Source organism: Podarcis filfolensis (genome assembly GCF_964270895.1).
Source record: "Podarcis filfolensis genome assembly, chromosome: 5".
NCBI lineage: Eukaryota > Metazoa > Chordata > Lepidosauria > Squamata > Lacertidae > Podarcis > Podarcis filfolensis.
Window position 1 is genome coordinate 20,896,963 of NC_139608.1, and position 26,388 is coordinate 20,923,350.

The 26,388-nt window shown below is 42.6% G+C and overlaps 1 protein-coding gene across 16 annotated transcripts in view; it reads left to right on the plus strand.

Moving 5' to 3' along the window:
• The window catches only part of VEPH1 (ventricular zone expressed PH domain containing 1), a 154,004-nt gene extending 127,907 nt beyond the window's left edge, over nt 1-26,097 (plus strand). For all 16 annotated transcript variants that reach the window (XR_014547960.1, XR_014547961.1, XM_083613214.1 and 13 more), the window contains 3 exons: nt 4,710-4,827; nt 18,301-18,437; nt 22,541-26,097. Coding sequence is in view for 14 of the 16 variants with exons in the window: in XM_083613214.1 (XP_083469340.1) it covers nt 4,710-4,827; nt 18,301-18,437; nt 22,541-22,777 (492 nt within the window). In the remaining 2 variants the exon portion in view is untranslated. The remainder of the gene's footprint in view (nt 1-4,709; nt 4,828-18,300; nt 18,438-22,540) is intronic.
• Nucleotides 26,098-26,388: the final 291 nt, after the last annotated feature.

The following is a 26,388-nucleotide window of genomic DNA, read 5'->3' on the forward strand; positions in this document are numbered from 1 at the left end:
AAACTACCGATATCCTAATGGGCATTAAACAAATCTATACTTTGCACTTGGAACACTGTGTACAACCCTAGTCACCATACCTCAAAAACAATATTATAGAAAAGGTTCAATTATAACATCTTATGCTTTTTAGCTTAGAAAGAAAACATGGTTGGGGTATATAAAGTTATGCATGGTGTAGAGAAACTAGGATGGGGAGAAGTTTTTCTTCCTCTCATACTAGAATGTGGGATCATCCAATGAAGCTGAATGTTGGAAGATTCAGAACAGGAAAAACGAAGTACAGTCGTACCTTGGATCCTGAACGCCCTGGAACTCAGATATTTTGGCTCCCGAACGCTGCAAACCCAGAAGTGATTTTTCCCATTTGCGAACGTTCTTTTGGAACCTGAATGCACGACGGGCCTTCCGTGGCTTCTGATTGGCTGCAACAGCTTTGTTTTTGAACGTTTTGGAAGTCAAATGGACTTTTGGAACGGATTCCATTCGACTTCCAAGGTATGACTGTACTTCTTTATTCAGCACACAGCTGAAGTATGAAATGCACAACCACAAAATGTAGTGACACCCACTAACTTAAAGGTAAAGGGACCCCTGACCATTAGGTCTAGTCGTGGCTGACTCTGGGGTTGCGGTGCTCATCTCGCTTTGTTGGCCGAGGGAGCTGGTGTACAGCTTCCAGGTCATGTGGCCAGCATGACTAAGCCACTTCTGGCGAACCAGAGCAGTGCACGGAAACGCCGTTTACCTTCCCGCTGGAGTGGGACCTATTTATCTACTTGCACTTTGACGTGCTTTCGAACTGCTAGGTTGGCAGGAGCAGGGACCAAGCAACGGGAGCTCACCCCATTGCGGGGATTCGAACTGCCGACCTTCTGATTGGCAAGTCCTAGGCTCTGTGGTTTAACCCACAGCGCCACCCGTGCCCCTACCCACTAACCTAGGTGGCTTTAAAAGTGGATTAGACAAATCCATGGTTACTAGTTATGATTGCTGTGTACCACTGCCAGTGTCAGAGACCGTATGCCTCTAAATGCCAGCTGTTGCAAATTACAAGTGGAAAGAGTGTTGTGGGGCCCAGGTCTTGCTTGTGGGCATCTGAGAGTCATCTGGTTGACCACTGTAAGTACAGGATGCTGGGCTAGATGGGCCTTTAGTCTGATCCAGGTCTCTTCTCAAGTTTTTATGACATGAATTATTTGTACTCCATTGCCTTCAGTTGTGGAATGTCAATTTTGCAGCTCAAGCAAGGTCTTCCAGGGGGAAAGACCTTTTAATGGAAAATGGAACATGAAAAGGCCAATTGATAAACAGCAAAGAAAACTTGTGAATGGTGATTTACTAAATCTGGGTTTTTGTGTTTTTATTTTAATTTACAACTAGTCCGTCCTATCATAATAAAGCATGTCAACTTCACTACTCTGTTACATTTCATCAGAGACAGCCAGATGTTTTATATCAGTCAGAGAAATTTAGAATGCCGGGCAGTCTGGTTAAAGAAACTTCTCTTTGCTGGGGATTTTTTTTTTAAGGCTTCATTTTACCCTAGCCAATTGAAATAGCATTTTTAAACATTTGTCACAACTACTCAGGAGGTAGGGAAGACCTTATCCATCCTGTCTATCAGTTATTTGGCATAGTTCCCTCAACCTGGACATACGCCAGCTTTTGCTGTAGCTTTCAAAATGCACATGGATGCTCTGAAGGGATTTAAAAAATGGATTGTGCTTTGTACCAAAGACTAGTGAGGATGCAGTTTTGAGTTGCCCATCACTTGATGCCCAAGTCTGCATAATGCTAAACCGTGATTTGTTAAACTATGGTTTGTTAAACCATGACTTTTACTATCCCACCTACGTGGAGTGCCGTTTCCCTGATGGAAATCTCCTCCCAATGTGTGCAAGAAAAAGCAGTGCATTAGATGGACATTTCTGTTATTAGGATATTGTGAGGAAAGAGTTAAGCACCTCTGCCAAATCCAAACTGGAGGCTCATGCAACTGCTTCGTCAGCCAAAGAGAAACATATTTGGAAAGCCAGTCATGGATTTCCCACAGCACATCTACCTTGGTCCGGAATAATTTGTTGAAACAAGAATGGCCGAAAGGCACATGGTTCTACTGAGGCTAAGCAGGCCTGGTCCTGTAAGCTGCTCAGTTAGGAGACTGCTGGGGAACCATGTGTAAGCTTCCTCCCTGGAGGAAGAATCGGGTATCGGTGTGATTAAGAGGCAGCATGGGGGAAACTGGGTTCAGATTGCCTTCCAGTCATGAAGCTTTCTGATTGACCTTGGGCCAGTCACTGTTGCTTGGCTTCACCTAACCTGAAGGAAAAAGACAGGTTCAGCCAAGGTTTGAGAGGACCACCTACCTCCTAGGATTGTTGTGAGCATTAAATGGACACAGAGAAACATACATGCTATCCTGAGCATGACCCACCTGTCAATTAAAAGGAGCAAAAATGATGTCTAGGGAGGTTGGCAAGAAACATGAGCTGGGGCACAGCTCCTAGTACAAAATACAGGGATGAAATTCAATTTATCATATTGTCAATCATACACAGCAAGTGTTTTATTATGCAGCTACCTGACAATAATAGCCTGTTATTCTTAAGCTGAAATCCTATGCAACACTTTCTTGGGAATAAGTCCGAATCAAACCCAATGAAATTTACTTCTGAGTAAATACAAGCACAGGTGATGTATTCAGTTAGATATATTTTTAAAAATTGCTGGTGCTAAATTCTGGTGAGGGGTTCTTCTCTCCCCCCCTTTTTTTCCTTCTTCTTCTTTCTCTTTACTTCCACTCATGTAAATTTGAAGTTTACACAATCAGCAAATTTCTCTGGCAGAAGAACATACCCCAGTGACTTCAGTGAAAGGGTTTATGACTTGTATAATTGTAACAGACTGCAGAATATGGCCAAATCAGTGCATATGGGTTAAACAGAGTCTTTTTTTAAAAAAAGAAATTAGCTAGCAAAGAATGTTGTGTTGTACTCTTCAGTATGCACATACCGCAGAAAATATTTTTATAACGTAGTTCAAATATTCTGGTAAGTAAAATGTTTCCAGATGTATTTATTTCCTAACAGATTTCCGGTCAATTGCTTCATGGATATTTATGAAAGTACATAGGCTATGTTACTTTTTAAACAAACACGGCAACCTCCTTGCGATTCATTTAGAAATCATTTGTGTTAGCTCATGCTGTCATTTGCGAAGGAAATCTTACTCTGTGTCCTTTAAGGTGTCAACAAAATCTAGGTAAAAGTTCCCCTAAAGGGGGAAGAAGAGAAAACTTTGAACAAGTTTCTTGTGGGAGATAAAATGGCATTTCTGTTTTGTCATCAAGCTAAAAGATCTTGTTCTAATAAAATTCAGCCTGTTACAAGAAAGGAATTTCCAATTAAACATTCGGAAAAACTTTCTGACAGTAAGAGCTGTTCGACAGTGGAACAGTCTCCCTCGGTGGGTTGTGGACTCTCCTTCCTTGGAGGTTTTTAAGCAGAGGTTGGATGGTCATCTGTCATGGATGCTTTAGCTGAGATTCCTGCATTGCAGGGGTTGGACTAGATGACCCTGGGTCCCTTCCAACTGATTCTACAAATTTAGCTTCAAAATATTTTGTTTTTCTGGGTTAGTTTTAGGGCATCCTAAAGGACATGTGTTCCCCTTCATGGATCACTGCCTTGCCGTGGCGAAGGGGCTTGAAGGTCCGTATAGTTAAAGCTATGGTTTTCCCAGGAGTGATGTATGGAAGTGAGAGCTGGACCATAAAGAAGGCTGATCGCCGAAGAATTGACGCTTTTGAATTATGGTGCTGGAGGAGACTCTTGAGAGTCCCATGGACTGCAAGAAGATCAAACCTATCCATTCTTAAGGAAATCAGCCCTGAGTGCTCACTGGAAGGACAGATCCTGAAGCTGAGGCTCCAATACTTTGGCCACCTCATGAGAAGAGAAGACTTGTTGGAAAAGACCCTGATGTTGGGAAAGATGGAGGGCACAAGGAGAAGGGGACGACAGAGGACGAGATGGTTGGACAGTGTTCTCGAAGCTACCAGCATGAGTTTGACCAAATTGTGGGAGGCAGTGGAAGAAAGGAGTGCCTGGCATGCTCTGGTCCATGGGGTCACAAAGAGTCGGACACGACTAAACGACTAAACAATAACAAAGGACACGTGTTCCTCACTAAATACCAGATAGCCCAGCAAACAACAGCATGGATCTTCTGCAATCCACAATGACACCTTCACTTTAGCCTGTCATTAGTACAAAAGTGAAGACCATTCAGTTTGGACTATTCTGCAACACTGAGGACCTCCAAAATAATCACTGTGGGGCAGGGATGAGAAGCCATTTTCAGTTGGAGGGCCACAGGAGAATCAGACATAGTGCTCGGTCTGCACTCTGTACAGCTTTAAAAAATTTCATTAGTCAATCACCAAAACGTTGACTGGAGTAGTTACAGAACAGCACACAGCGTAATTGCTATATTATACGAGACTGAGGGCTTGAATCCATTGCTTATAAACTTTTACTTTCAGTTCCCATTGCTTATAAACTTCTACTTTCAGTTCCCATTGCTAGAAGTACTTAACCTTATTACTTTTTATTTTGCAGGTAATAAATTGCACATCAGTCAAGTCTGTTCCTAACAGGGTTGGTATCTCTCCCCCCCCCCCGTTTTCTTTTTTGTAACTTGCCTAGGATCTGGACCATGTGCGGATACATCTGGAAGAAGTGAGGTTCTTTGATTTATTTGGTTACAGCGAGGAAGCAGGGGCTTGGCAGTGCTTCATGTGTAATAACCCTGAAAAAGCAACAGGTAACGAGTTTTTCCTGTAGTAGTGAGATACACAAGTAATACTGTTCAGAATCTGACAGTGCTGAGGGCTGAACTGTGCAGACGATATGAATTAGGCGACCAAACCATTCATGTCTGTAATGAACATGTACAAATGGAGAGTCACTTACAGCTGCAATCCTAAAACACATTTACAAGGAGGCGATCTCCTTGAATTCAATAGGACTTTCTCCCAAGGACAACTGCTTAGAATTCCACTGTGTGTTGCATCTCAGCTGAATGTTGTTTTTTTTAAGAAATATTTATTAAGATTTTACAAAGACAAATATACAAAAACACATAATAAAAAAATAAAAAAATAAAAGTAAACATACAGAAAAAATAAGAAAAATTAAAAACAATTCTTTTTGATAACTTAAGACTCATTTGCTTGTTTCTTTGACTTCCTCACACCTCCCCTTCTTGTATTCCCATTTAAATAATCAAATCAGCAAATTCTTCCCCTCTTTCATTTATCTTATCTCTATAACTTAACATTTTATAACTCAGTATTTTCATCCATTATCAATTCATTTTTGCATATTCTTATTAACTTTGTTGCTAATACCACTTATTTCCAATCCAACATCATTTTAATTATTTTTTTACCTATTTATACCCTTCTTCCATATTCTTAAAGCATTACAGCTGGAAACCACTTAATTTCTATCCAACATCATTCTAACATTCATTAATTTTACAATATTTCTGTAGATAGTCTTTAAATTTCTTCCAATCTTCTTCCACCGTCTCTTCTCCCTGGTGTCAGCTGAATGTTTTGGTGGAAATTCATCAGATCAGGAAGCCAGTACTTCTTAATTCAAAGGGCAAACCACAAATCTGTGTGCCACATCATCAAGGTGCTGGAGCATTTATTTACATGGGGAGAAATGTGGTAAAGAAAACCCCAGCATTGATACACACAAATATAATGCAATACTTTCTCTCTCTATAGCAGGGATGGGGAACCTTTGGCCCTCCAGATATTGCTGGAAGTAGCGGGCTAAATTACTGGAGGACTCAACTAGTGTTCATATGCAAGTGTACCTATCCAAGTTTCATGTGTCCATTTAAAAATATTTAAGCTAATGAAACCATGCCCAGCAAAGCCATAATAATGATTTTTTATACGTAATTTTCTAAACCTGTTGGTTGGCTTCCCATTAGTAAACGATGAGCTCTAATTCCTATAATGACTTGGCTTGCTTTATTACTGATTTCTGCTTCTTTGGGGTGTGGCTCAGTTAAATGGACTTACACCAATTATGCTTTTGGGCCAGCATGTTTGCACAAAAAACATTTCATGGTTTGGGACAGATGGAGATATGAGGGGAAAAACAGATGCCAATTAAAATGAGTTGCCATCTGAAGATGTGACACTACTGAAATCATACAGCAGGGTGGAAACAGCTGGCAATTAGGGAGTTTGGACAACTTTCTAATGCTGACTGTTGGCTATTACACAGAGTTGAAGACTTTCTAAATTTTCACTAACATCATCAGAGAGTTTTGCATTTGTGTGAAGTGCTTTTCATTGTATTTTACCCAACTCGGTTTAGCACAAGTCATAATTAATTTTCCAGCATTTTTCAAAGAAAACTGGGTTCATTTTATTCAGCAGCACATCTGCTGAAGGGTATGATCTAGACAGAGTCATTGCTCGATTAAGCAGTTTTTCTATGCAATCCCTGGACAAAATAAATTAAGACTGAAATCCTAAGCACATCTACAGGGAAGCATGTTCCAGTGAAACTAATAGAACTTGAGTAAATAATAAGTTGCTTACTTCCAAGAAATTAATTAGGGGTTTGAAAGGTTTTCCTACCCAATCCTGGGAGTTTAACTTACAATAATTTAAACTGAGGACATCTAAATTACCAGTTAAAATCTAAATACAAACTAGGGCTGCTAAAACCCAGTTTACCTTCAGTCACCAAATTTCATCCCATTCCAGCGAAAGGAAACATAATTGTTATGAGATACAAGACAACCCACAAAGAACAGCTGTTTAGGTGCCTGTGTATTGCAAACTTGAAAATGGCCAGGATCCAACAAATAATTAAATGAAGGGCATTTTTACTTATACTTCTCAAAGAGTGGACCCAATTCCACATCGCAGACTACTTTTACAACTGTTGGACATTTTAAGAACAGGGGACCTGCATAGAATATTATAGAATCATACTTTCTGGACACAGGCAGTAGGCAATCATGGGGGAGGGCAGTGATCAGGATTTGGGGCATCATTTTGTCATGCTTCATAGAATCATAGAGTTGGAAGAGACCACAAGGGCCATCGAGTCCAACCCCCTGCCAACCTTACCCCATCTCCTAAACAAAGCATAGCCACAAAAAATAAGAGTTCCTGTTTTTAGTGTCTAATGTAAGTCCAGAAGTTCCATCTCTGGACAATGAGGTGAGTTATTTCCATGGGCTCATCAGTTATGTCATCAATGTTACATAAGTCCTGGAAGTTTACAGGTGCTTGTTGATCTTTCTTTGGTTTTCAAGCTTTTCTGTACAATATATATAAATTGTAAACTTATGTACTTCTGTATATCTGGGGATAATAGAAACCAACAACTTATTCTTGCACAGTCCCATTTCTTTTCCAAACTAATAGGCACTCTACCATGCAAGTTGTTCAAAGGAAAGAATTCCACTAAGCCAGGACAAGCTCCATCCGTGGATCTAGGTAGCTGTTTGGGCCCCAGTTCCTTTTTCTGGTTGATCTTACAGTCCCAAGTGAAGTATAGGGCAAATCCAAAATGTTGCTGTTTTCATATGGGATTCAATCTCATAGTGAAAAATTGAGGTTGGGCAATTAAAGTTGATTTGCCACTCTTCCATAACAAACCTGCTTCTCCCCCCAAAAACCGAACCTTTTGGCAATAAGGGAAGTGGTGGGAAAATGCACTGGAGAGTATTGTATTGGACAACAGGCAAATCTCTTTTCAATCCCGCCATTGTAGAATGTAGAAACTATGACTGAGACAAAATGGCTTCCCTTGTTTTGCAAGTGTCAAAAAGCACCTTTCTGTTTCTGTTATTTTCAGTGCTTCATTCGGTTTCGATGCTGTTCTTCTCAGCACCATTTCTGTTCTTCTTAGCCTTCACTATGTACGGCAGGAACATGTTGCTGGACTTTGATTAGGTCCAGCCACCATCTAGCAGCCCAGGGATGATAAGAATGATATTACAGCAAGTTCTGGAAAGTGGCAAATTCCCAATTCCTGGTTCATGGCTTAATTTGCTCACAGCTGTGCCAACTGATGTACTTTTGACAGTGCTGTGCCAACACTTTGCCCAATATGCCCAATATGTCACCACAAAAAGTTGTAAGTAAAATCAATCAATTAAACAGCCATGTGGACAAATGAAGTCAAGTGCAGGAAAGGAAGAATAGAATTGGGAATTGAAAAGTTGTCACTACAGAAACAAAAGTGTGCTAGTCAGCAACAAAACAAATCAGATATTCCATTTGGTGGATCCTCTTTCAGCTGCATCTCAGGCTGCATCAAATGCAAATTTTGAAATCAGAAAATATTGTTGCGGGCCTAATATTAACTCTTGGGGGAGTAACAAATTACTTTGATTAATTAATTTGGTTGCATGTGCAACTGTAGCTAAATCAATGAGGAATCCAAAAGTCGTTAAAAGCCTGCATTCATAATTTTTCAGTAGACTCCTAACATATTGAATTTCCTAAATGGAATGCTATGTCTGCTTTTGATAGTTCTTAAGGAAAATTGTTCAGCTAAAAAGACATAAAATGTCTGTTTAAAAGACTTAAATGTATGGTTTTGCCAGTTCCTGTCTCCCTTAGTTATTATTTAAAAGTAGCCACTTTCAAGGATATATATATATATATATATATATATATATATATATATATATATATATCCAAACACTCCAGTGTGGAACATATTGAATCAAAATGTTTGACATTAGAAACCTCACTATATTGGGGGCTTTCTTTGCTCATTTCCTGCTGTCATAGCAAAAAAATGAAATGGGTTTATTTTTTGAGTAGTCATCTGCCAGATGGGGAGCATATTATTTTACAGGCAGCTGGACTCCTCACCCTGGAAATACATGTTAGAGACTACTGATATCCATTAGACCCTTTGTCTTCAGCTGATGGGTCGTGACCCACCCTAAGGTGGGTCACACCCAGTGACACTGCAGCCATTTGTGTTGTTTGTTTAAGTTTTCTTAAAAGAAGGAAAAAGGGAAAAAGCAAAGGAAATAAGAAAGGAGGAAGATAGGAGAAATGCAGACTGCAGACAGTGGGGAGTCAGACATGTATATAATCAAAACTAAACATTTGGTCCTACGTTATGAACTGGGATTGAATGTGAGTTCTGGGTTTTAAAAGGGATTTCTGCACTAAAATCCGATCAGAGACATACCAGGCGCAGCTCTGTCCATGCCTCACCCTTAGCATTTGCCCCCTCATAGTAGTTATTTTATTTCTTTATTTTAGTGCAGTTCTATCCCATGTTTTCCTCCAAGGAGCTCAATGTGGTGTATGTGGTTCACCCACTGGTCCTTTAATCCCTGCGTCTTGTTTCGTGCCTGTGTTGTGTTTTGCTACCAGCCAAGTCTATCACCTCTGAGTGTTCCTGATTTCCAGCTTTCCAAATATACATTTTAAAAATTATTATTTATAAAAAAATATTTGTGAACCACTATTCATAAAAAACCTGTTTACGACAGATGTGCATAAAACCATACAGTAAAAACAATATATATAATAAAACCATAAATCAGATTTGCTGAAAAGATGTATTCTGTAGGCCTGACAGAATAGAAGAGCTTTCAGCAGGCATTTAAAAGCTGTCACCGAAGGTGTCTGCTGAATCTCTATTGGCAGATTGAAGACACCAAAGACTTGGTTCCTTGTTGTCATCAGATGAACTTCAGCAGCTGAGGGAACACTGCTCCTGCAGGTGATCATGGTGATCAAGTGGGATGTAAAGGTTCAGGTGGTCCCTAAGGTTCCCTGGGCCTAAGTTGCTCAGGACTTTGTAAATTAATGCAAGGACCTTGAACCAGTGCTTTATGTACTGCAAGGCTGAAGGACCTCTGATCTGCAGGCATAACTAGGCCAGGCTGTTTCAACCAAGCCATGCCCTCCTGCCCCACACTTAATCTCATAAATGTTGTCAAGTGTGGATCCAGGTAAAGATGGAGTTTGGAAAACGGGGCTTCGTTGGCCCTGCTGATTAGCTGATTGGTGGTCCCTACAAAGCCCCTTGCACAGCCCTTACCAAGTGCTGTCAGCTGATATTCAGCCCCTGGAAAGCCCTATGCTCAGCATTTATCTTGCGCTGAATATCAGCTGACCGCCACACTGGGAAGCTGCCCATTCTGCTTGAGTGCAAACCATGTGAACAAATGCTGGACACGTGTTGTCATTGTGATGTCAGATGATTGAAAGGTGGTTGACCCTGGCCACGTGTCAGACTTCGCCTGCGGGGGTATATGGAGATAATGGTCTGGCCAGTGGGGTGCCCAGCCTGAGTGTGGTTTAGGAGACAGCTGTGGGTGACTGAATGATGAGTTCGCACATGTATTCATCATCCAGTGACCACATCTTCAAATCCCAGAGGCAGAGCTTTCCCATCAGCTCATGTAAGTTGAATACTTTCCAATGGAAGGAACCATTCAGCTGAAGACATCATGCAATGTACTTTGGAGCTTGAGGCAGAAAAGCCCACAAACACCTCTCTCCCTGTCAGTAGGACAACCATCAAATGAGTAACAATTTTGCAAACCTTTCATCACACCTCAAATCAGCTCCCCGAGGCCATCTCCTCATTCTTCCTAATGGACGGGCCAGCCATGAGTTAGGACACATCAGATATGCATGTACCAAGCTGGCAAAAAGAAACCCTTAAGAGAGTCCAGGTGAGCAATGTCAGTGTGGTTCATAATTCTGCCATCTGCCCTGGTCCCTGTGGGCAGCAGATGGGTATTATCTGGAGTAGCTCTCCAGGAAAAGTGCAAACATATGATTCATATAAGGGTAAAGGTAAAGGTAAAGGGACCCCTGACCATTAGGTCCAGTCGTGGCCGACTCTGGGGTTGCAGCGCTCATCTCGCTTTATTGGCCGAGGGAGCCGGTGTACAGCTTCCAGGTCATGTGGCCAGCATGACTAAGCCACTTCTGGTGAACCAGAGCAGCACACGGAAACGCCGTTTACCTTCCCGTCGGAGCAGTACCTATTTATCTACTTGCACTTTGACGTGCTTTCGAACTGCTAGGTTGGCAGGAGCAGGGACCGAGCAATGGGAGCTCACCCCGTCGCAGGGATTCAAACTGCTGACCTTCTGATTGGCAAGTCCTAGGCTCTGTGGTTTAACCCACAGCGCCACCCGTGTCCCTTTCATATAAGGGTAGAATTACACATTGTGAGACATGTCTTCACACTTACAGATAGGTAGCCGTGTTGGTCTGCCATAGTCAAAAAAAAATAATTTTTTTTTCCTTCCAGTAGCACCTTAAAGACCAACTAAGTTAGTTCTTGGTATGAGCTTTCGTGTGCATGCACACTTCTTCAGAAAGCTCATACCAAGAACTAACTTAGTTGGTCTTTAAGGTGCTACTGGAAGGAAAAAATTTTTTTTTGTTATGTCTTCACACTGTCATCATCCTTTCGCTGCGTGTCAGTTATGGTAGAATGAGGAAAACCACAACCACATGGCATCAGAGCACAGGCTTACATCAAGAAGAGCCCAGCTTGTTCAGGCCAATGGCCCATCTAGTCCAGCACTCTGTTCTCACAGTGGCCAACCAGATGCCTATGCAAAGCCCCCAAGCAGGACCTGAGTGCAGTGGCACACTCCCTGCTTGCGATTCCCAACAAATAGTATTCAGAGGCACACTGCCTCCAATGGAGGAGGGGGGAAATGTAACCCGGAGATTCCATTTTGGGTGGCAGCCCCATGCTTTTCGTAAACGTGTAGTTTTGCTCCAAACAGCTTTTCTTACAGGCAATTAAAAGGCAACACATTTTTAACCAGAGAGTTTTAAAAACAAACCTACTCATGAAATCTCTTTGTGTGGATTTGTAAATTATTATTCGGAACTAAAGTAGCACAAGGCACAGAAAGGGTGGGATCATGTGTCCAAGGCCATAAAGTAGTGGTTCTCAGACTTTATTCTCTGGGTCACACTTTCAAAATAAAAATTTGCTCAAGCCAATTTTGTTGTTGATAAGATAAAAAACGCATTGGTAAATGCAACTAGAATTGTCCTCAGTATCACTTGATGCTCTTGCTCTCATTTTGAAAAGATACCTATCCATATTCTGTAAATAAATAAATTGATACTACTATACTATACTATACTATACTATACTATACTATACTATACTATACTATACTATACGGTGGTACCTCGGGATGCGAACGGGATCCGTTCTGGAGCCGAGTTCGCATCCCGAAAGGAACGCAAGATGCAATAGCGCGTCTGCGCATCTGCGGGTCGTGTTTCGCCACTTCCGCGCATGCGCATGACGTCATTTTGACCGTCTGCACATGCGCGAGCAGCAAAACCTGGAAGTAACACACTCCGTTACTTCCGGGTCGCCGTGGAGTGCAACCCGATAGCGCTCAATCTGAAGCGTATTTATCCCGAGGTATGACTATACTATACTATACTATACTATACTATACTATACTATACTATACTATACACTATACTGAAATGTTTAAATGTTTCTTTGTCCTTCAGTCTTCCTGCCAGTGTGGCACACCACACCCTTTGAGAACCACTGCCATAAAGCCAACAGGCAATACAATGGCTCCTTAAAATATTATTTTGGGGTCTCTTTTTCCATATGTACTTTCAGCTGGTCACTATTTGCAGGCAAAATTCAATCACATAACCAGTACATTCGCACAATTAAAGTTGGCTTGGCACATTTGCACAACAAGTAACACCCCTCCCCCAATCAGATTTTTGTGGTAAGTAAAGTCATGGGGAAATGTGCTGGAAAGTTGACTATCGCCAACTTCATTTGACCTGGCCATAATGCTCGACCACTGACATCATCTAACCTCTCCACAAACTTTGTACATATGAATCAGGATGAATGCTCAGTAAGCAGATGATCTGGAAGGGACCCATATCTCATCCATTTGATACGTGTAGAGAACAGAAAATGACTCATGGACCATTTTCCTCCAGCACTCTTGCTTTCAAACGCAGCTCCCAGTTATATCCACCTCACAATGGGATCAAAGCGCAGCCAGCCAAGGACTTCTTCTCATCACTGCTAATTCTCCCTTCCAGTAAATCCACCGATGCCATCCTCATTTGCACAAACTCACAAGAGAATAATTTGCTTTAATGAAACTCTGATGATTTATGGTAGCTGTGTCAGGAATTTCAAGACTTGTTTCAGGACATTTTGTACCCTTGACAATAACTTCAGCTGGCAAAGTTGGAAATTCCAGACTCCTTTCTCAGTGTTTATTGCATTTTTGAGTGGGTAGAAAGGTTGTTCCATTGTGTTTGGAAGGATACACTTCTTGTATTTAGTGAATCGCTGTGCCTTACAAATATTAAGTTTTCTTCTAACTCATTCTATAAGGCTGTTGTGGTGGGGTCTGTCTTGGAAATGAAGATCTCATTCTTCATGAACTATTTTAACGTGAATAATAAACCATATATGAATATCCCTGTACATCCTGAAAATTTTCCAGGGTCTAGCAGTTTGTGCCAGAGATCAACTGAGTTGGTTTTGTAATTAGGGACTGAGTAGTTCCAATGAGAGTCACTGCCCTCATTGGTGATGGATATACTGTGCACCATTTTTCTTCAGTTGCTTCATACACCGATTTCTAGAGATAACTCAAGGAGACTTTAGACTAAAGTGGAAAGCCTATGGCTCTCCAGATGTTAATGGACAACAACTCCCATCATCGCTAAGCTGCCATAGTCTCATTGCCGAGCAGCAGCATGCAGAGCTCAGGAGAGTGGGAGGTCAGCCAACCAGAAGAGTCTCTAAATTATACTTGCCTGGAGGTAGAGTCAGCATCCAAAGTCAGGTCCAGTCCTAGGGTCCACCAAACAGCAAGCCGCATGGTCAGATGGTCCAAGGTCAGGTAATCTGATGATCATGCGGTCAATGGTCAAGACAAGCAGGAAGCGGCAAGGCAGGGTCAGGAACTACAAATGTTACCAACATCTGACTGCTTCTGGAAGCTATGCTTAAGAAGGCTAAAGCCAGCTGGTTCTCATCAGTGCCTTCTCCTCTGTATCCTTGAAGGCTGATCAGCTGCAGGTGGAGTCAATCCGCCTTCTCCCCCTTCAGGCTGCTGTTCAACAGGCAAAGCTGACTCCTGGCCCGTGGCATAAGCATTGACTATGCTGGCTAGGGGTAATGGGAGTTGAAGTCCAACAGCATCTGGTGGGCCATACAGTCCACACACCCCTTTAAGGTTGTGTAGTCCTCATTGATGTTAATAAGATTGAAGCAATATACAGTGGTACCTCTGGTTACATATTTAATTCGTTCCGGAGGTCCGTTCTTAACCTGAAACTGTTCTTAACCTGAAGCACCACTTTAGCTAATGGGGCCTCCCGCCGCCGCTGCACGATTTCTATTCTCATCCTGAAGCAAAGTTCTTAACCCGAGGTACTATTTCTGGGTTAGCGGAGTCTGTAATCTGAAGCATATGTAACCTGAAGCGTATATAACCCGAGGTACCACTGTATATATATCGTGTTTTAATTGCAATCCTAAAGTTTCCTAAAGACGCCAAAGACCATTCCATAGAATGCCCTAGGTTGACAGTGTTTTATTTTCTGGACCCAGGGGTCAGCAAACTTTTTCAGCAGAGGGCTGGTCCACTGTCCCTCAGACCTTGTGGGGGGGCGGACTATATGGGGGGGGGATGAACAAATTTCTATGCCCCACAAATAACCCAGAGATGCATTTTAAATAAAAGGACACATTTTACTCATGTAAAAAGACGCTGATTCCTGGACCATCCGCAAGCTGGATTTAGAAGGTGATTGGGCTGGATCTGGCCCCCAGGCCTTAGTTTGCCTACCCATGGTCTGGAACCTGGAACCCCAGAGATGTATTTAAGGAAGCAAAATGAACCAGACTGAGTGAAAGAACTGAGATTTGGGTCTTCAAGTCTTCCAGCCAATCAGGTCCTTTTCTAGCATACTTCATTCTCTTCCCCCCTGTGCTTGTGCATCTGTACCCAGCCACCAGTTGGCCTGATGTTACAGAAAGTTGGCTGATATTATAACAGCCCAATATTTCAACATCAACCTTTCTCCATTAACAGCTTAAATCACTTCACTACCTAGGAAATACTGTGGAGGGGCTAACTCCACATGATGTGCAAATGTGTTTCTTAGAAATTCAGTGCTGTTTTAATTTATTTTCTTGTCTTTTCTTTAGCAAAGTAGATTTATGGGGATTGAGAGTAGATTCAATCAGACTTACTCTCAGTTAAGTGTGTATAGAATTGCATCTTTAGACTGTTTTTGCACACGTAGTCCTATATTTTTTTCTTACATTGGCTTATAAAGCATTCCCTTTAGAGAAAAACAAAAGTCATGTTGTGGAAATTAGTAGCAGAAATACACATGTATTTTATACCCCCGGGTCGGGGAGCTTGGGCCTGGGGATCGAATGCTGCCATCGAGGCCTCTCTATGGTTTTTAAAATGTGTTTGTAGGAGAGGGGTTATTAGTTTGTATTTGTATTTGTTTTATTTTGTATTCTCACTTTGTATTTTTATGTTGTGAACTGCTCTGGGATCTTTGGGTGAAGGTTAGTTCTCACTTTACTGTTGGGTTATGAACCTAACTCTTGATAAAAGCATTTGTAGGAGAATCGTGTTTAACTTTCCTTTTCAGCCAACATTTTTCACATTGCTGAGGGATTCTCAATGAAGTCGTATGTTGCGAGAAGCGTTTATTTCCCAGTTAGGCAAATATTTAAACATTTACTTCCTTGAATCCTCTCTGCATAAACACGAGCTTTGTGAATATCTCTATTGAAATTTCAGGATAGATGCAAATAGCACACATCTTCCATGCACTGTGGAAGAAGTGAAGGCTGGTGGGGGGGAAATGGTGATCATACAGTAGGTTTCTGGGTGGTGTGCAGCAGATCGACAGTAATTTCTTATTTCCAGTGACTTAGCAACCGGAAGAAGGCTGCCGTTCTAATGAGCACCTAGTGCCAAACTAAACGCAGCACTGACAGCACAATCCTATACATATCTACCCCAAAGTAAATCCCCAAGAATATTCATTCCAGGTATGTAGGTGTAGGAGTGCAGTCTTAATGCAACAAAATCCCAAACTGGGATGCTGACTAGGACATAGCCTATGCGCGCCATTTGTGTTTTCATGTGCAAATTTCGCAAAAATGGGTTGGTCTGGGCATGTTCCAATGAGAAACGTTGTTAATTGATGCAGGATGCTTCAAACAAATGGTTGGAAACCTCAAATTCCATACTCACTTTTACATCTGGTCCCTTAATTTTTTCTTCAAATAACAGATATGTGACAGGGAAGGGAGAAATCAAGAGCAGGACCATTGCTCATTTGCTCATGGAGAAATTACCCTTTCTTCCCTGCCATTTCCCTTATTAAAATGCCCCCAAACTGCTGTTAGCCCTGTTAGGAGATAAATTTCCTTTAGTGCTGATGGAATATTAAGGGAACACTCTCAAAACCTAGAGTTGTAGCCAGAGTAGCATTATGTAACTTGTTCCTTCAGCGCAAGAATCTACACCTGTGCAACAGAACTCCCCCCCCCCTCTTCCCCACACCAGCAAATGAGATTGTGACGTCTGTTTTGTGAATTGTTCGGTGTGCGTGACTTTCAATTCTTAGGCTTCATCCCAGCCTAGTTAGCCCAAATGAATATTTTGCTTGATGCACATGCCCACAAGTCTTTAGCCAGAGAGGCACTTAGTATCCAGTTTTGTTCTTATCAATATTACGGTAAGGTAATGCATTTAACTTTTAATCGGATGGATTGAGATAAGAAGCTTTGTTACAATGCCGGCCAAAGCACTTCATCCAGTGACTAAGATACCATGGAAAAGGTTGCTTCCATTAAAGTCATAAGATTCTACCACAAAGAGGTTAGAAGGTTGCTGTATAAAACTGTACATGTTTAGACAGCTTAATTGCAAAGAAAATAAAAAAAGAAGTATTTGGAATACTAGTTCATTGTGACCCTCTGAACTTTTTTTGTTTTAATTACTCCCTCAGACATGTTGGCATCTCATCCGTTAGGGCGCCCTTTAAAGTTGACATTTCTGCATAGCCATGGATTTATCCAAATATACACAGTGGGAGTTAGAATTAAAAGTTGTCCATGGCCACCATAGCTCTTCAGTGACATACTAGAATTTCTTGCGTCCCACATTGCTGAGACATGGCATCAGAAGGCCAAGAAAATTCACTTGGACCTGAAGTTTCATAACAAGAAACTGCTTTTCAAACATCACATGAAAGCTTGTGTTTCTCAAAGCTTATGCAACCTTGTCCTGCTGCAAATAATCTAATCTCTTGCAATTCTAAAAGCAGCATCTACAGGCTCCCTTGTAAATAAACAGGCTTTGCTAAAAGTAAAGAAAATAAGACTCGTTACTTAGAATCCATTCCTTTAAAAAACAACAACACTAGTCAGGTACCAGCAGATCTATAGCTAGAATAGAGCAGACATATTTGTGTAAAATGATTTACTTTTGCAGACAAATTCTGGGTGTATTATTTATTTTATTTATTGAATTTATATCCTGCCCTTCCCCACAAAGGAGCCCAGGGCATCAAACACATCTACAATTCCTACACAAGAACATTCTAAAATAGTAAAAACATTCTAGAAACAGATACATTGTTAAATTTCATCATTGTTTCTCAGAGTTGACAAGAACAGTATTCCTCAGCCACCAAATGTCCTCTTTGTTCTCTGGGAGATTGGCTCCTAACAGCTGCATAGGGACAGAAGGAAGGAAAATCTTGTTTATCAAAATTTTGAAAATTATTTTGCAAATGCATGGAATAAGTTTAACTCCTTGACAGAAAAAATGGGCTGAAGTTTCCTATTGTACAAATGAAACCCAGTAAGCTTTGAGCCCATGTACTCCTCTTCCAACACAAGTGCAGTGAGGAGTTTAGAAGGTTCCCCTTCTGTTTCAGATGAACCATAGCTTGTCATGTCACCCAAACCCAGGCAAACTGTGGTTCATCTGAACTGTGGTTTCTTTGCTGCTTGTTTTGTGGGGTGGGGGGGGGATATAGGGAAATGGCTTATATAGATGCCACATCCTGGGCTTCTGATTCTAAATTTTCTGTAAAGTCTGAGCCACCAAAGGAGAAACAAGAATTCATAACAATTCCCTCTCTCTCTCTCTCTCTCTCTCTCTCTCTCTCTCTCTCTCTCTCTCATATTTCCACAGTTGTCAATCAAGATGGCCAACCCTTAATTGAAGGCAAGCTGAAAGAAAAGCAAGTTCGGTGGAAATTCATCAAAAGGTGGAAAACCCGCTATTTCACGCTTGCTGGGAATCAGCTTCTCTTTCGCAAAGGGAAATCTGTAAGTTGGGAGAGAGGGGAAAGAAATCATTTAGAATCATAGAATCATAGAGTTGGAAGAGACCACAAGGGCCATTGAGTCCAACCCCCTGCCAAGCAGGAAACACCATCAGAGCACTCCTGACATATGGTTGTCAAGCCTCTGCTTAAAGACCTCCAAAGAAGGAGACTCCACCACACTCCTTGGCAGCAAATTCCACTGTCAAACAGCTCTTACTGTCAGGAAGTTTTTCCTAATGTTTAGGTGGAATCTTCTTTCTTGTAGTTTGGAACCATTGCTCCGTGTCCGCTTCTCTGGAGCAGCAAAAAACAACCTTTCTCCCTCCTCTATGTGACATCCTTTTATTTAGAAATGTCCCTGCATAATCAGGCCTTAAAAGTCTTGATGATTATTTCTCATACACCACAAACTTTAACGAGACACTCACATGTCTGAAAAAGCTTATTATACATAACATACCAAAAGTGAGTTAACATGTATGCTCATCACTCAATCGGGGCAGTACCAGCTGATGATTAAGGACTTTGCCCTAATTTTTAGTGGTTTCCCAGGGCTGACTTTGTTCCAGGCACTCTTAGATGAGACGAATTAATTAATCTGTGCCTTGTTTTGACACAGAAACTGAATTGGTTGCTTTGAGGAGGCGGTTGTGATCGTGTTGTGCCTCTGTGAGTCACAGATATAACAGAAATGTCAAGAGAGAGGTGTGGGCTTGAGAGAGAACTAGAAATAAGACAATTGGTAGATTTATCCCCTGAGTTATATTTCTGGAACACTTAAAGTGTGTCTTGTAAAGCCTTAACCAACTTAAGCCATAACAAATAGATTAACCCATTGGCTGAATGAATTTTTATTTGCGTCAGCCATCGGCCATAGCAATAAAACGACAATACGATATACAAAGAATAAAAATAAAAAGTCAATTATATAAAATAGATTTGGGGTTTTTGAATCAATAGTCAAATAGTGGATCTTATTCCAATTGCCCCAGCTTAAAACCTTGCAACCTTTGCTGTCACCTGCTCATCTTGATCCCATTAGCTGATGGTTAGTTTTAAGAATACATCAGACTTCAGGTTGATTTTCTCCCAGCCTAATTGGATGAATTCTGCTACCAATTGTATCATATCTGATTGACTTAGAAAAAGGACTTTTGCCGTAATGGAAGATAATTAGACCTGCTTTCATAACAGAGCAGGAGGCACATAAAAGTACCTCTATTCTCAATGGTAAAAGAATATCACATCATTAAAAATGGCAAGGAGTTTCTTTATGGGTGATCTCATTTGTAAATCAAAGGAGTGGGTATCTTTCTGGAAAGCAAATGGATTTGGCAGACTTGAATTGCTGAACAACCATTTCTAGCGGGCTCGAGGATTTTAAAAGAGAGAGATTAATTTTTGTTCAGGTTTTTTCCCCCAAGTAACATTCTAAGCACTCTTCTTCTGCCTAAAACAATAAACAGGATTTCATCCAGAATTATTACAGTTTTAATGTGGATTTCTAGGTTAAGGTGCAATTGAGGCAGGTGCAAACTCATTAAAACTCTGGTTATATGCCCCACACCATTACCCAGCTGTTTCACCTAATAAAATGACAGCATCATCCCCTGTGGATCAGTCCGCTTTTTAATTTTTGCATATAATAGGTAACAGCTACTAAGATTTCTGTGGCGCTGTGGTCTAAACCACTGAGCCTAGGGCTTGCCGATTGGAAGGTCGGTGGTTCGAATCCCCGCAACGGGGTGAGCTCCCGTTGCTCAGTCCCAGCTCCTGCCAACCTAGCAGTTCGAAAGCACGCCAGTGCAAGTAGATAAATAGGTACCGCTCCGGTGGGAAGGTAAACAGCATTTCCGTGCACTGCTCTGGTTTCACCAGAAGTGGCTTAGTCATGCTGGCCACATGACCCGGAAGCTGTCTGCGGACAAACACCGGTTCCCTCGGCACAGAGCCAGTGTGGTGTAGTGGTTAAGAGAGGTAGTCTCGTAATCTGGGGAACCGGGTTCGCGTCTCTGCTCCTCCACATGCAGCTGTTGGGTGACCTTGGGCTAGTCACACTTCTCTGAAGTCTCTCAGCCTCACTCACCTCACAGAGTGTTTGTTGTGGGGGAGGAAGGGACAGGAGAATGTTAGCCGCTTTGAGACTCCTTAGGGTATAAAGCAGGATATCAAATCCAAACTCTTCAGCCAGTAAAGCGAGATGAGTGCCGCAACCCCAGAGTCGTTCGCGACTGTACTTAACTGTTGAGGTCCTTTACCTTTACTTTTGTAGTAAGATTTCTGCAGCCTAATTGGGCCTTGAAGTTCCTTCCATACACTGTAAAGATGGCAAGGGAGTCTTACACTCTCAACAAATGGTTACCAATGTACCAAATATAATCATGGCAAACTTGCGTGCCGAGTTATGATAGCCTTGTCGCCATGGCAGATCGTGCCCAGTGCCAATTTGCCAGCATTGCAGCTCCTGCAATACTCCAGAATGTCAGTGCCCTCATGCCAGCTCTTCTTGCCTTGCATTGTGCAAAGCTGGCACCAGGGAGCAAAATGGAGAGGGAAGCATCACTGGTGGGTCACCAAAGGGTTGTCAGCAACACACAAAACTTTCCAATGGATCGTCACTAGATGCTATCAAGGCCAATTCATGGAAGAGGAGAACAAGTACAGTACAGTGGTACCTCAGGTTAAGTACTTAATTCGTTCCGGAGGTCCGTACTTAACCTGAAATTGTTCTTAATGGGGCCTCCAGCTGCTGCCGCGCCACTGGAGCACGATTTCTGTTCTCATCCTGAAGCAAAATTCTTAACCTGAGATACTATTTCTGGGTTAGTGTTCTGTAACCTGAAGCGTATGTAACCTGAAGTGTATGTAACCCAAGGTACCACTGTACCTCCATTTAGCTCCACTAGTAATTTCTGTGGGCTTACGTACAGCTAATGGGATGGAGATAAATGAACCATGGGCTTCAGTTCAAGCCTTTGTGTCTTAACGGCCCACCTCCTGTCACAATTTGTACTTTTGCACCAGAGGAACCGTTGCAGGTGGTATGGCTGTGGAAGCCTGCTGGATACACCTCTGCATGTGCCAGGCTGACTCTGAGAAGAAACAGAGCACTTCATAGCCCAGGGTTATCAGTCGGGCATCTTTCACATGCATTAAGACTGCTTAAAACCCTGGTGGGAAAATTGCCCAAATCCTACATCTCTGGATTCAGTTAGAGAACTGTGCTAATGTTGAAAGAGGAGAAACTCGTAGATTAAACTATGCAAAAATTTATTGATGTCTCATTAAGCCGCACTCCTAAAGATTGACTCCAGTGGAACAAATTATGTTTTAAGAGTTATTTTTTCCTCCCTAGAGACTTTTGAGTGTATATCTGCCCTAGAAACGTCTGGCGATGTTATGCCATTTAAACGGCCACAGCTTCTCTCCAAGGGCCCTGAGAATTGTGGTTTGGTAGGGGTGCTGAGAATTTTCTCCTCTAACTTCTTATAGAGCTATAGTTCCCTGGGTTCACTGGAGAAAGGAAAAGGTGTTAAACTAGTTCAATACTGTGGAATAGTGTGGTGATGAACAATATGTAAGAACCACATCAGCAACAGGCCACTTTTGGCAGATTAACCAACCACGTACCATATATACTCGAATATAACCCAACTTTTTCAGCATATTTTTTATGCTGAAAAAGCCTCCCTTGGCGTATACTCGAGTGAGGCGGGTAGCGGCGGAGGGACGAGCGGCAAGAAAGGAGCCCTTCATAGCTCAGGGTTATCACCTGGTGGTGGTGGCAGCAGAGAAGGAACGAGCAGCCCAAAAGGAGCCCTTTCAGGCTGCTCCTTCCTCCTCCGCCTCCTTTGCCCCTGTCAGCGGCGCCGGAGGAGGAGTGAGTGCTTGTTCTTCCTCCTCCGCTGCCACCACCACCAGGTTTGTGGTGTGGTGAACTGGCCTATATTCAAGTCAATATGTTTTCCCAGTTTTTTGTCCTAAAATTAGGTGCCTTGGCTTATATTTGGGTCGGCTTATACTCAAGTATATACGGTATATTCAGAACAAACCTTGAACTCTGTTTCCCTCCCCCCCCCATCTTCACTTCCTTCTCTGTTTTAGAAAGATGACCCAGACGACTGCCCCATTGAGCTCAGCAAGGTCCAGAGTGTCAAAGTGGTGGCCAAGAAACGCAGGGACCGCAGCCTCCCTCGGGCCTTTGAAATATTCACGGACAGTAAGACCTACGTTTTCAAGGCCAAAGATGAGAAGAATGCCGAGGAATGGCTCCAGTGCATTAACGTAGCAGTTGCCCAAGCGAAAGAAAGGGAGAGCAGGGAAGCAACCACATATTTGTAAGAACTCTGGGCCTGTTTATATGATTCACAAGGCTAGCGCACACGAATATGTAAAATATCTCATCGTCTGAGTCACGGAAGGAGAAAAAAAGGCAATATAAGACCTCATTGATAATATTGCTCAAGCTGGGCGCCGTTGCAACATCCCTTGTTTACGAGGAGTGGCGCAGGGACTAATGCAACTAATGCCATGTCCATTATAGTTGCTTCAGACTGACAAACGCCCTTCCAATCTCTCCTGTTCTACAGTGGCTGCATTCAGGCAGCACTTTATTCTATTTCCTCACCAGAACATTTTTGTGTCCTATTTGATCATTCACACACACTTCAGGAAATCTAGCAGAATCTAGTGGAAGTTCAACACTCGTTTCCACGTTAATTGCTTCCAGGAAGAAAAAATTTAAAAACCATTTGCAACCTCGTTAACCCCTTGGAAAAACTGTGGGAGTCTTGTGCTGGAATTTCACAGATCCCACCACTGGCGCTCATGTGAAATGGTGGTGCTGTTCTGGCATACTTTCATCTCCCACCATTTTCATGGGGGAACAGAAGCAGGCATGCTCAAAACGGATGTGATGCATACAGTGGTATTTGCTTTTGTGTTACGACACAGCCATTGATACGAATGGCATTTAGCACGGCATGGTGATATATCTGTCAAAAGGCTACAGTTCTGTAATGCAGCAGGTAATGCAGCATAAAAGGAATGTTGGAAACAGGGACAGAAGCGCTAGCATTACAGCCAGAAAACTATCACAATAATCCCCACATCTGAGTGCACCCAGTGCTTGTTCGGGGGACCAATGCATTTCTGTGCATAGAACGAACATGGACACTACAGAAGCAACATCTTGCTCCTTGGATAATACCTACAGATGTACATAAGATTGCCTTTGTCCTGAGTATTGTTTAAGTAGCATGCAATAGAAACCTGTTCATGTGTGCAGAGTGACACAGTGCCTGGACCCTGCTTTCCAGGGGCAGTATGAGGCCTTTAACTTTTTTACCAGCTCTGCCAACCATGTCTTTCTTGAAGTCCACCCTGATGATATTAATGGCTCTTATTATCACCACCATCTCAACAGCTGTTTATGTATCCACACAGCCTTTTTCGACTGACTTTGACTGCACTTTGGGTGGATGTAGGACCCACTCAAGGTGGGCTTTGTACATGAACTCTGCTATATGTTTTGCCCTGACATCACTGCATGTATCCCGCCTGCCTGCCACCTTCTGTGCCTCCAGCCTGCCACCGCAATAGCACCCAACACAAACTCACTAACAAGATGGCGACAGGGTGGGGAGATCTTCCCAGGCCACACCCGTCTGTACACATTGGGCCGGATTCAGCTAAGCCGTTCCAGCAGCAAAAGCCAGTGCAAGGACTCCTGGTAATGCAACTGGGCTTTCTCCCCATCATGCGCCCCCTAAGCCTCCCCAAAATTTTTCAAGAGGGCTGGGAGAACCCCCAGAACAGTGTGTAGGAGAAGCAGAAGTGAAATGATTCCATCAGGCAAGCAGAAAATCTTGTACTGATGGAACAATCTCATTGGGGCTCTATTGAATTCCACCCATTGATTGAAATTGGGCCCAGAATGTTTTGAGGATAGTCATAAGCATGTGTGGAACAGAGATTGTAGATTATGAAAACACTGAAGGTCAGCAGGATCTTCTGTCCATCTGTCTTACCCACTGGGGTATGTAAAGGAGAGTAAATTCTTCCAAGCCAGTACAACGCAGGAATTAAAACCTTTGCTGAACTCGCTGCAGTCAATGCAGCATCCTTATAATCCTCAGCTGCAAACCTGTTCTGGTTTCCGGGGAAGGAGGGTGCAGTGGGTGCAGGCTGGGCCGACTGTCACCACTGGGAGGGGTGACAAAATGCTGGGTGGAACTCACCGCAGGGCCTGCAGCACGCCTGAGCCATGAATCTCTCCTGGGAGTGACGCAGTGGCTTGGGCGCCCGCAGGCTCCATGCTGCCCCAAATGGTCTGCCCGCTGCCTCTCCCCCCCCCCCCAGCTGTAGGGTGGCTGAGTGGGAGGACTCCTTAGAGACTCCTTAGAGGCCCTGTGGAGCATCCTGCCCCGGCTGGACCCGCCCCCACAGGCGGCTGGCCCTGCCCCTGAGCACATGGCACGTGCGCCGTCCCAGGCGCCCAATCGGTTTGCTGCACCGCTGCTGGTTTCACCTCCCACTGAAGCACAATGTTTCTGGTGTCTGTGATGTGCAAAACACACTCACATGTATCCCAACCCTATCAGCTGTGTCTAGTATCGCAGGTGGTCACCCGCTTCATGAATTTGAGCCTTTGCTAGTGTGCGTGAACTCTGAAATATTATGCCTGGATTTAATGCCTCTGGCACTTTGATTGGAAAGGCCATTGATAACACTGTAAGTGGGGGGGGGGTGAAAATACAAGCCCAGCCCCATACACAGATGGCTTTATCTTTCCACTGGAGAGATCTCATCAGAGCCCAGAGAGGCCTCTCATCCTTTCGGCATTGCTGTAATGTGGCTTGGGGTTAATGGGGCAGGCTCTTTATCTGCAAAGCATGTCAAAATTGGGCTGGAATTTTAGCATCATAAAGACTTTTATGATGTTGGCTTTGCGTTAGATCATTTTTGTGCCTGTTTCCTATACGTTAATAGTTACTTCATTATTATTGTTTTAACTCCTGGTGTTTTCAGCTCCACTATATTTACCTTTTAATTCCTGGGTTTTTATCCTCCACTAAAACAAGACCGGGGGACGTTAACTGCAGTTGTACACATTCATCTTTATGCCTGTGTAGTCTGCAAAGCCCCATATACACTGATAGTATTATAGAAGGAAGAAATAACAATAGTAATAACAATGTAGTCATTTGTAGGACAGTACAAGGCCCTCGAGTTTTCATCTCATAAGCAATAAGTTCTCTGCCCGCAAGAAGCTTACATGCTGCCATATTAATGTATGGCAGGATGAGAGAGCAGTCAGGAGCTATGGATAGCCTGGAGTTTGGGATTAACCATTGTACTTCTAATGAACAGATGAAAATTCATTACTTTAAAAATATTCCTTTTTCAAGTAATCAAGTAAGTGTTCATTTGCGTATGTGATTTACAAATACCTGCCAGCCACAGGCTTGTATCCCCATGGTTATGCAAGTCTCTTCCATGGATGTGCAAATGAAAATATTAATGTAGAATGTGGATGTCACTGCTGATCTAATTTTGTTATCTCTAACACTGCAGTATCCTTAAGTGTACTGTTCTTCTGAGGGGATGTCGTTCAGAAAATAATGTTTAAATTAAAATTTAGGAATTTCCTCTATCTTAAAGCTTTCTTATCCAAAGTTTATCTTTAAATTTGATGTATGCTATATTTTTTTCTGCCAAGTTCGTTCAGTCCCTGGGTGGAAAAGTGTCTGTTCTTTACCATTTGGAAATGTCTGCTGCCCAGTTAAGAACTGTGGTTGTCCACCGTTGTATTACTGTGTAAGGAACATCGAGAAAGAAGTACGTCCTTGCACTGGGGGCCAGGTCCTGGCAAAACCTGATTAGAAAACTCGGTCACACCGCAGTTGAAAAATGTCAAAAGTAATTGTACATAAGGAAACGAGCTGCGCCCC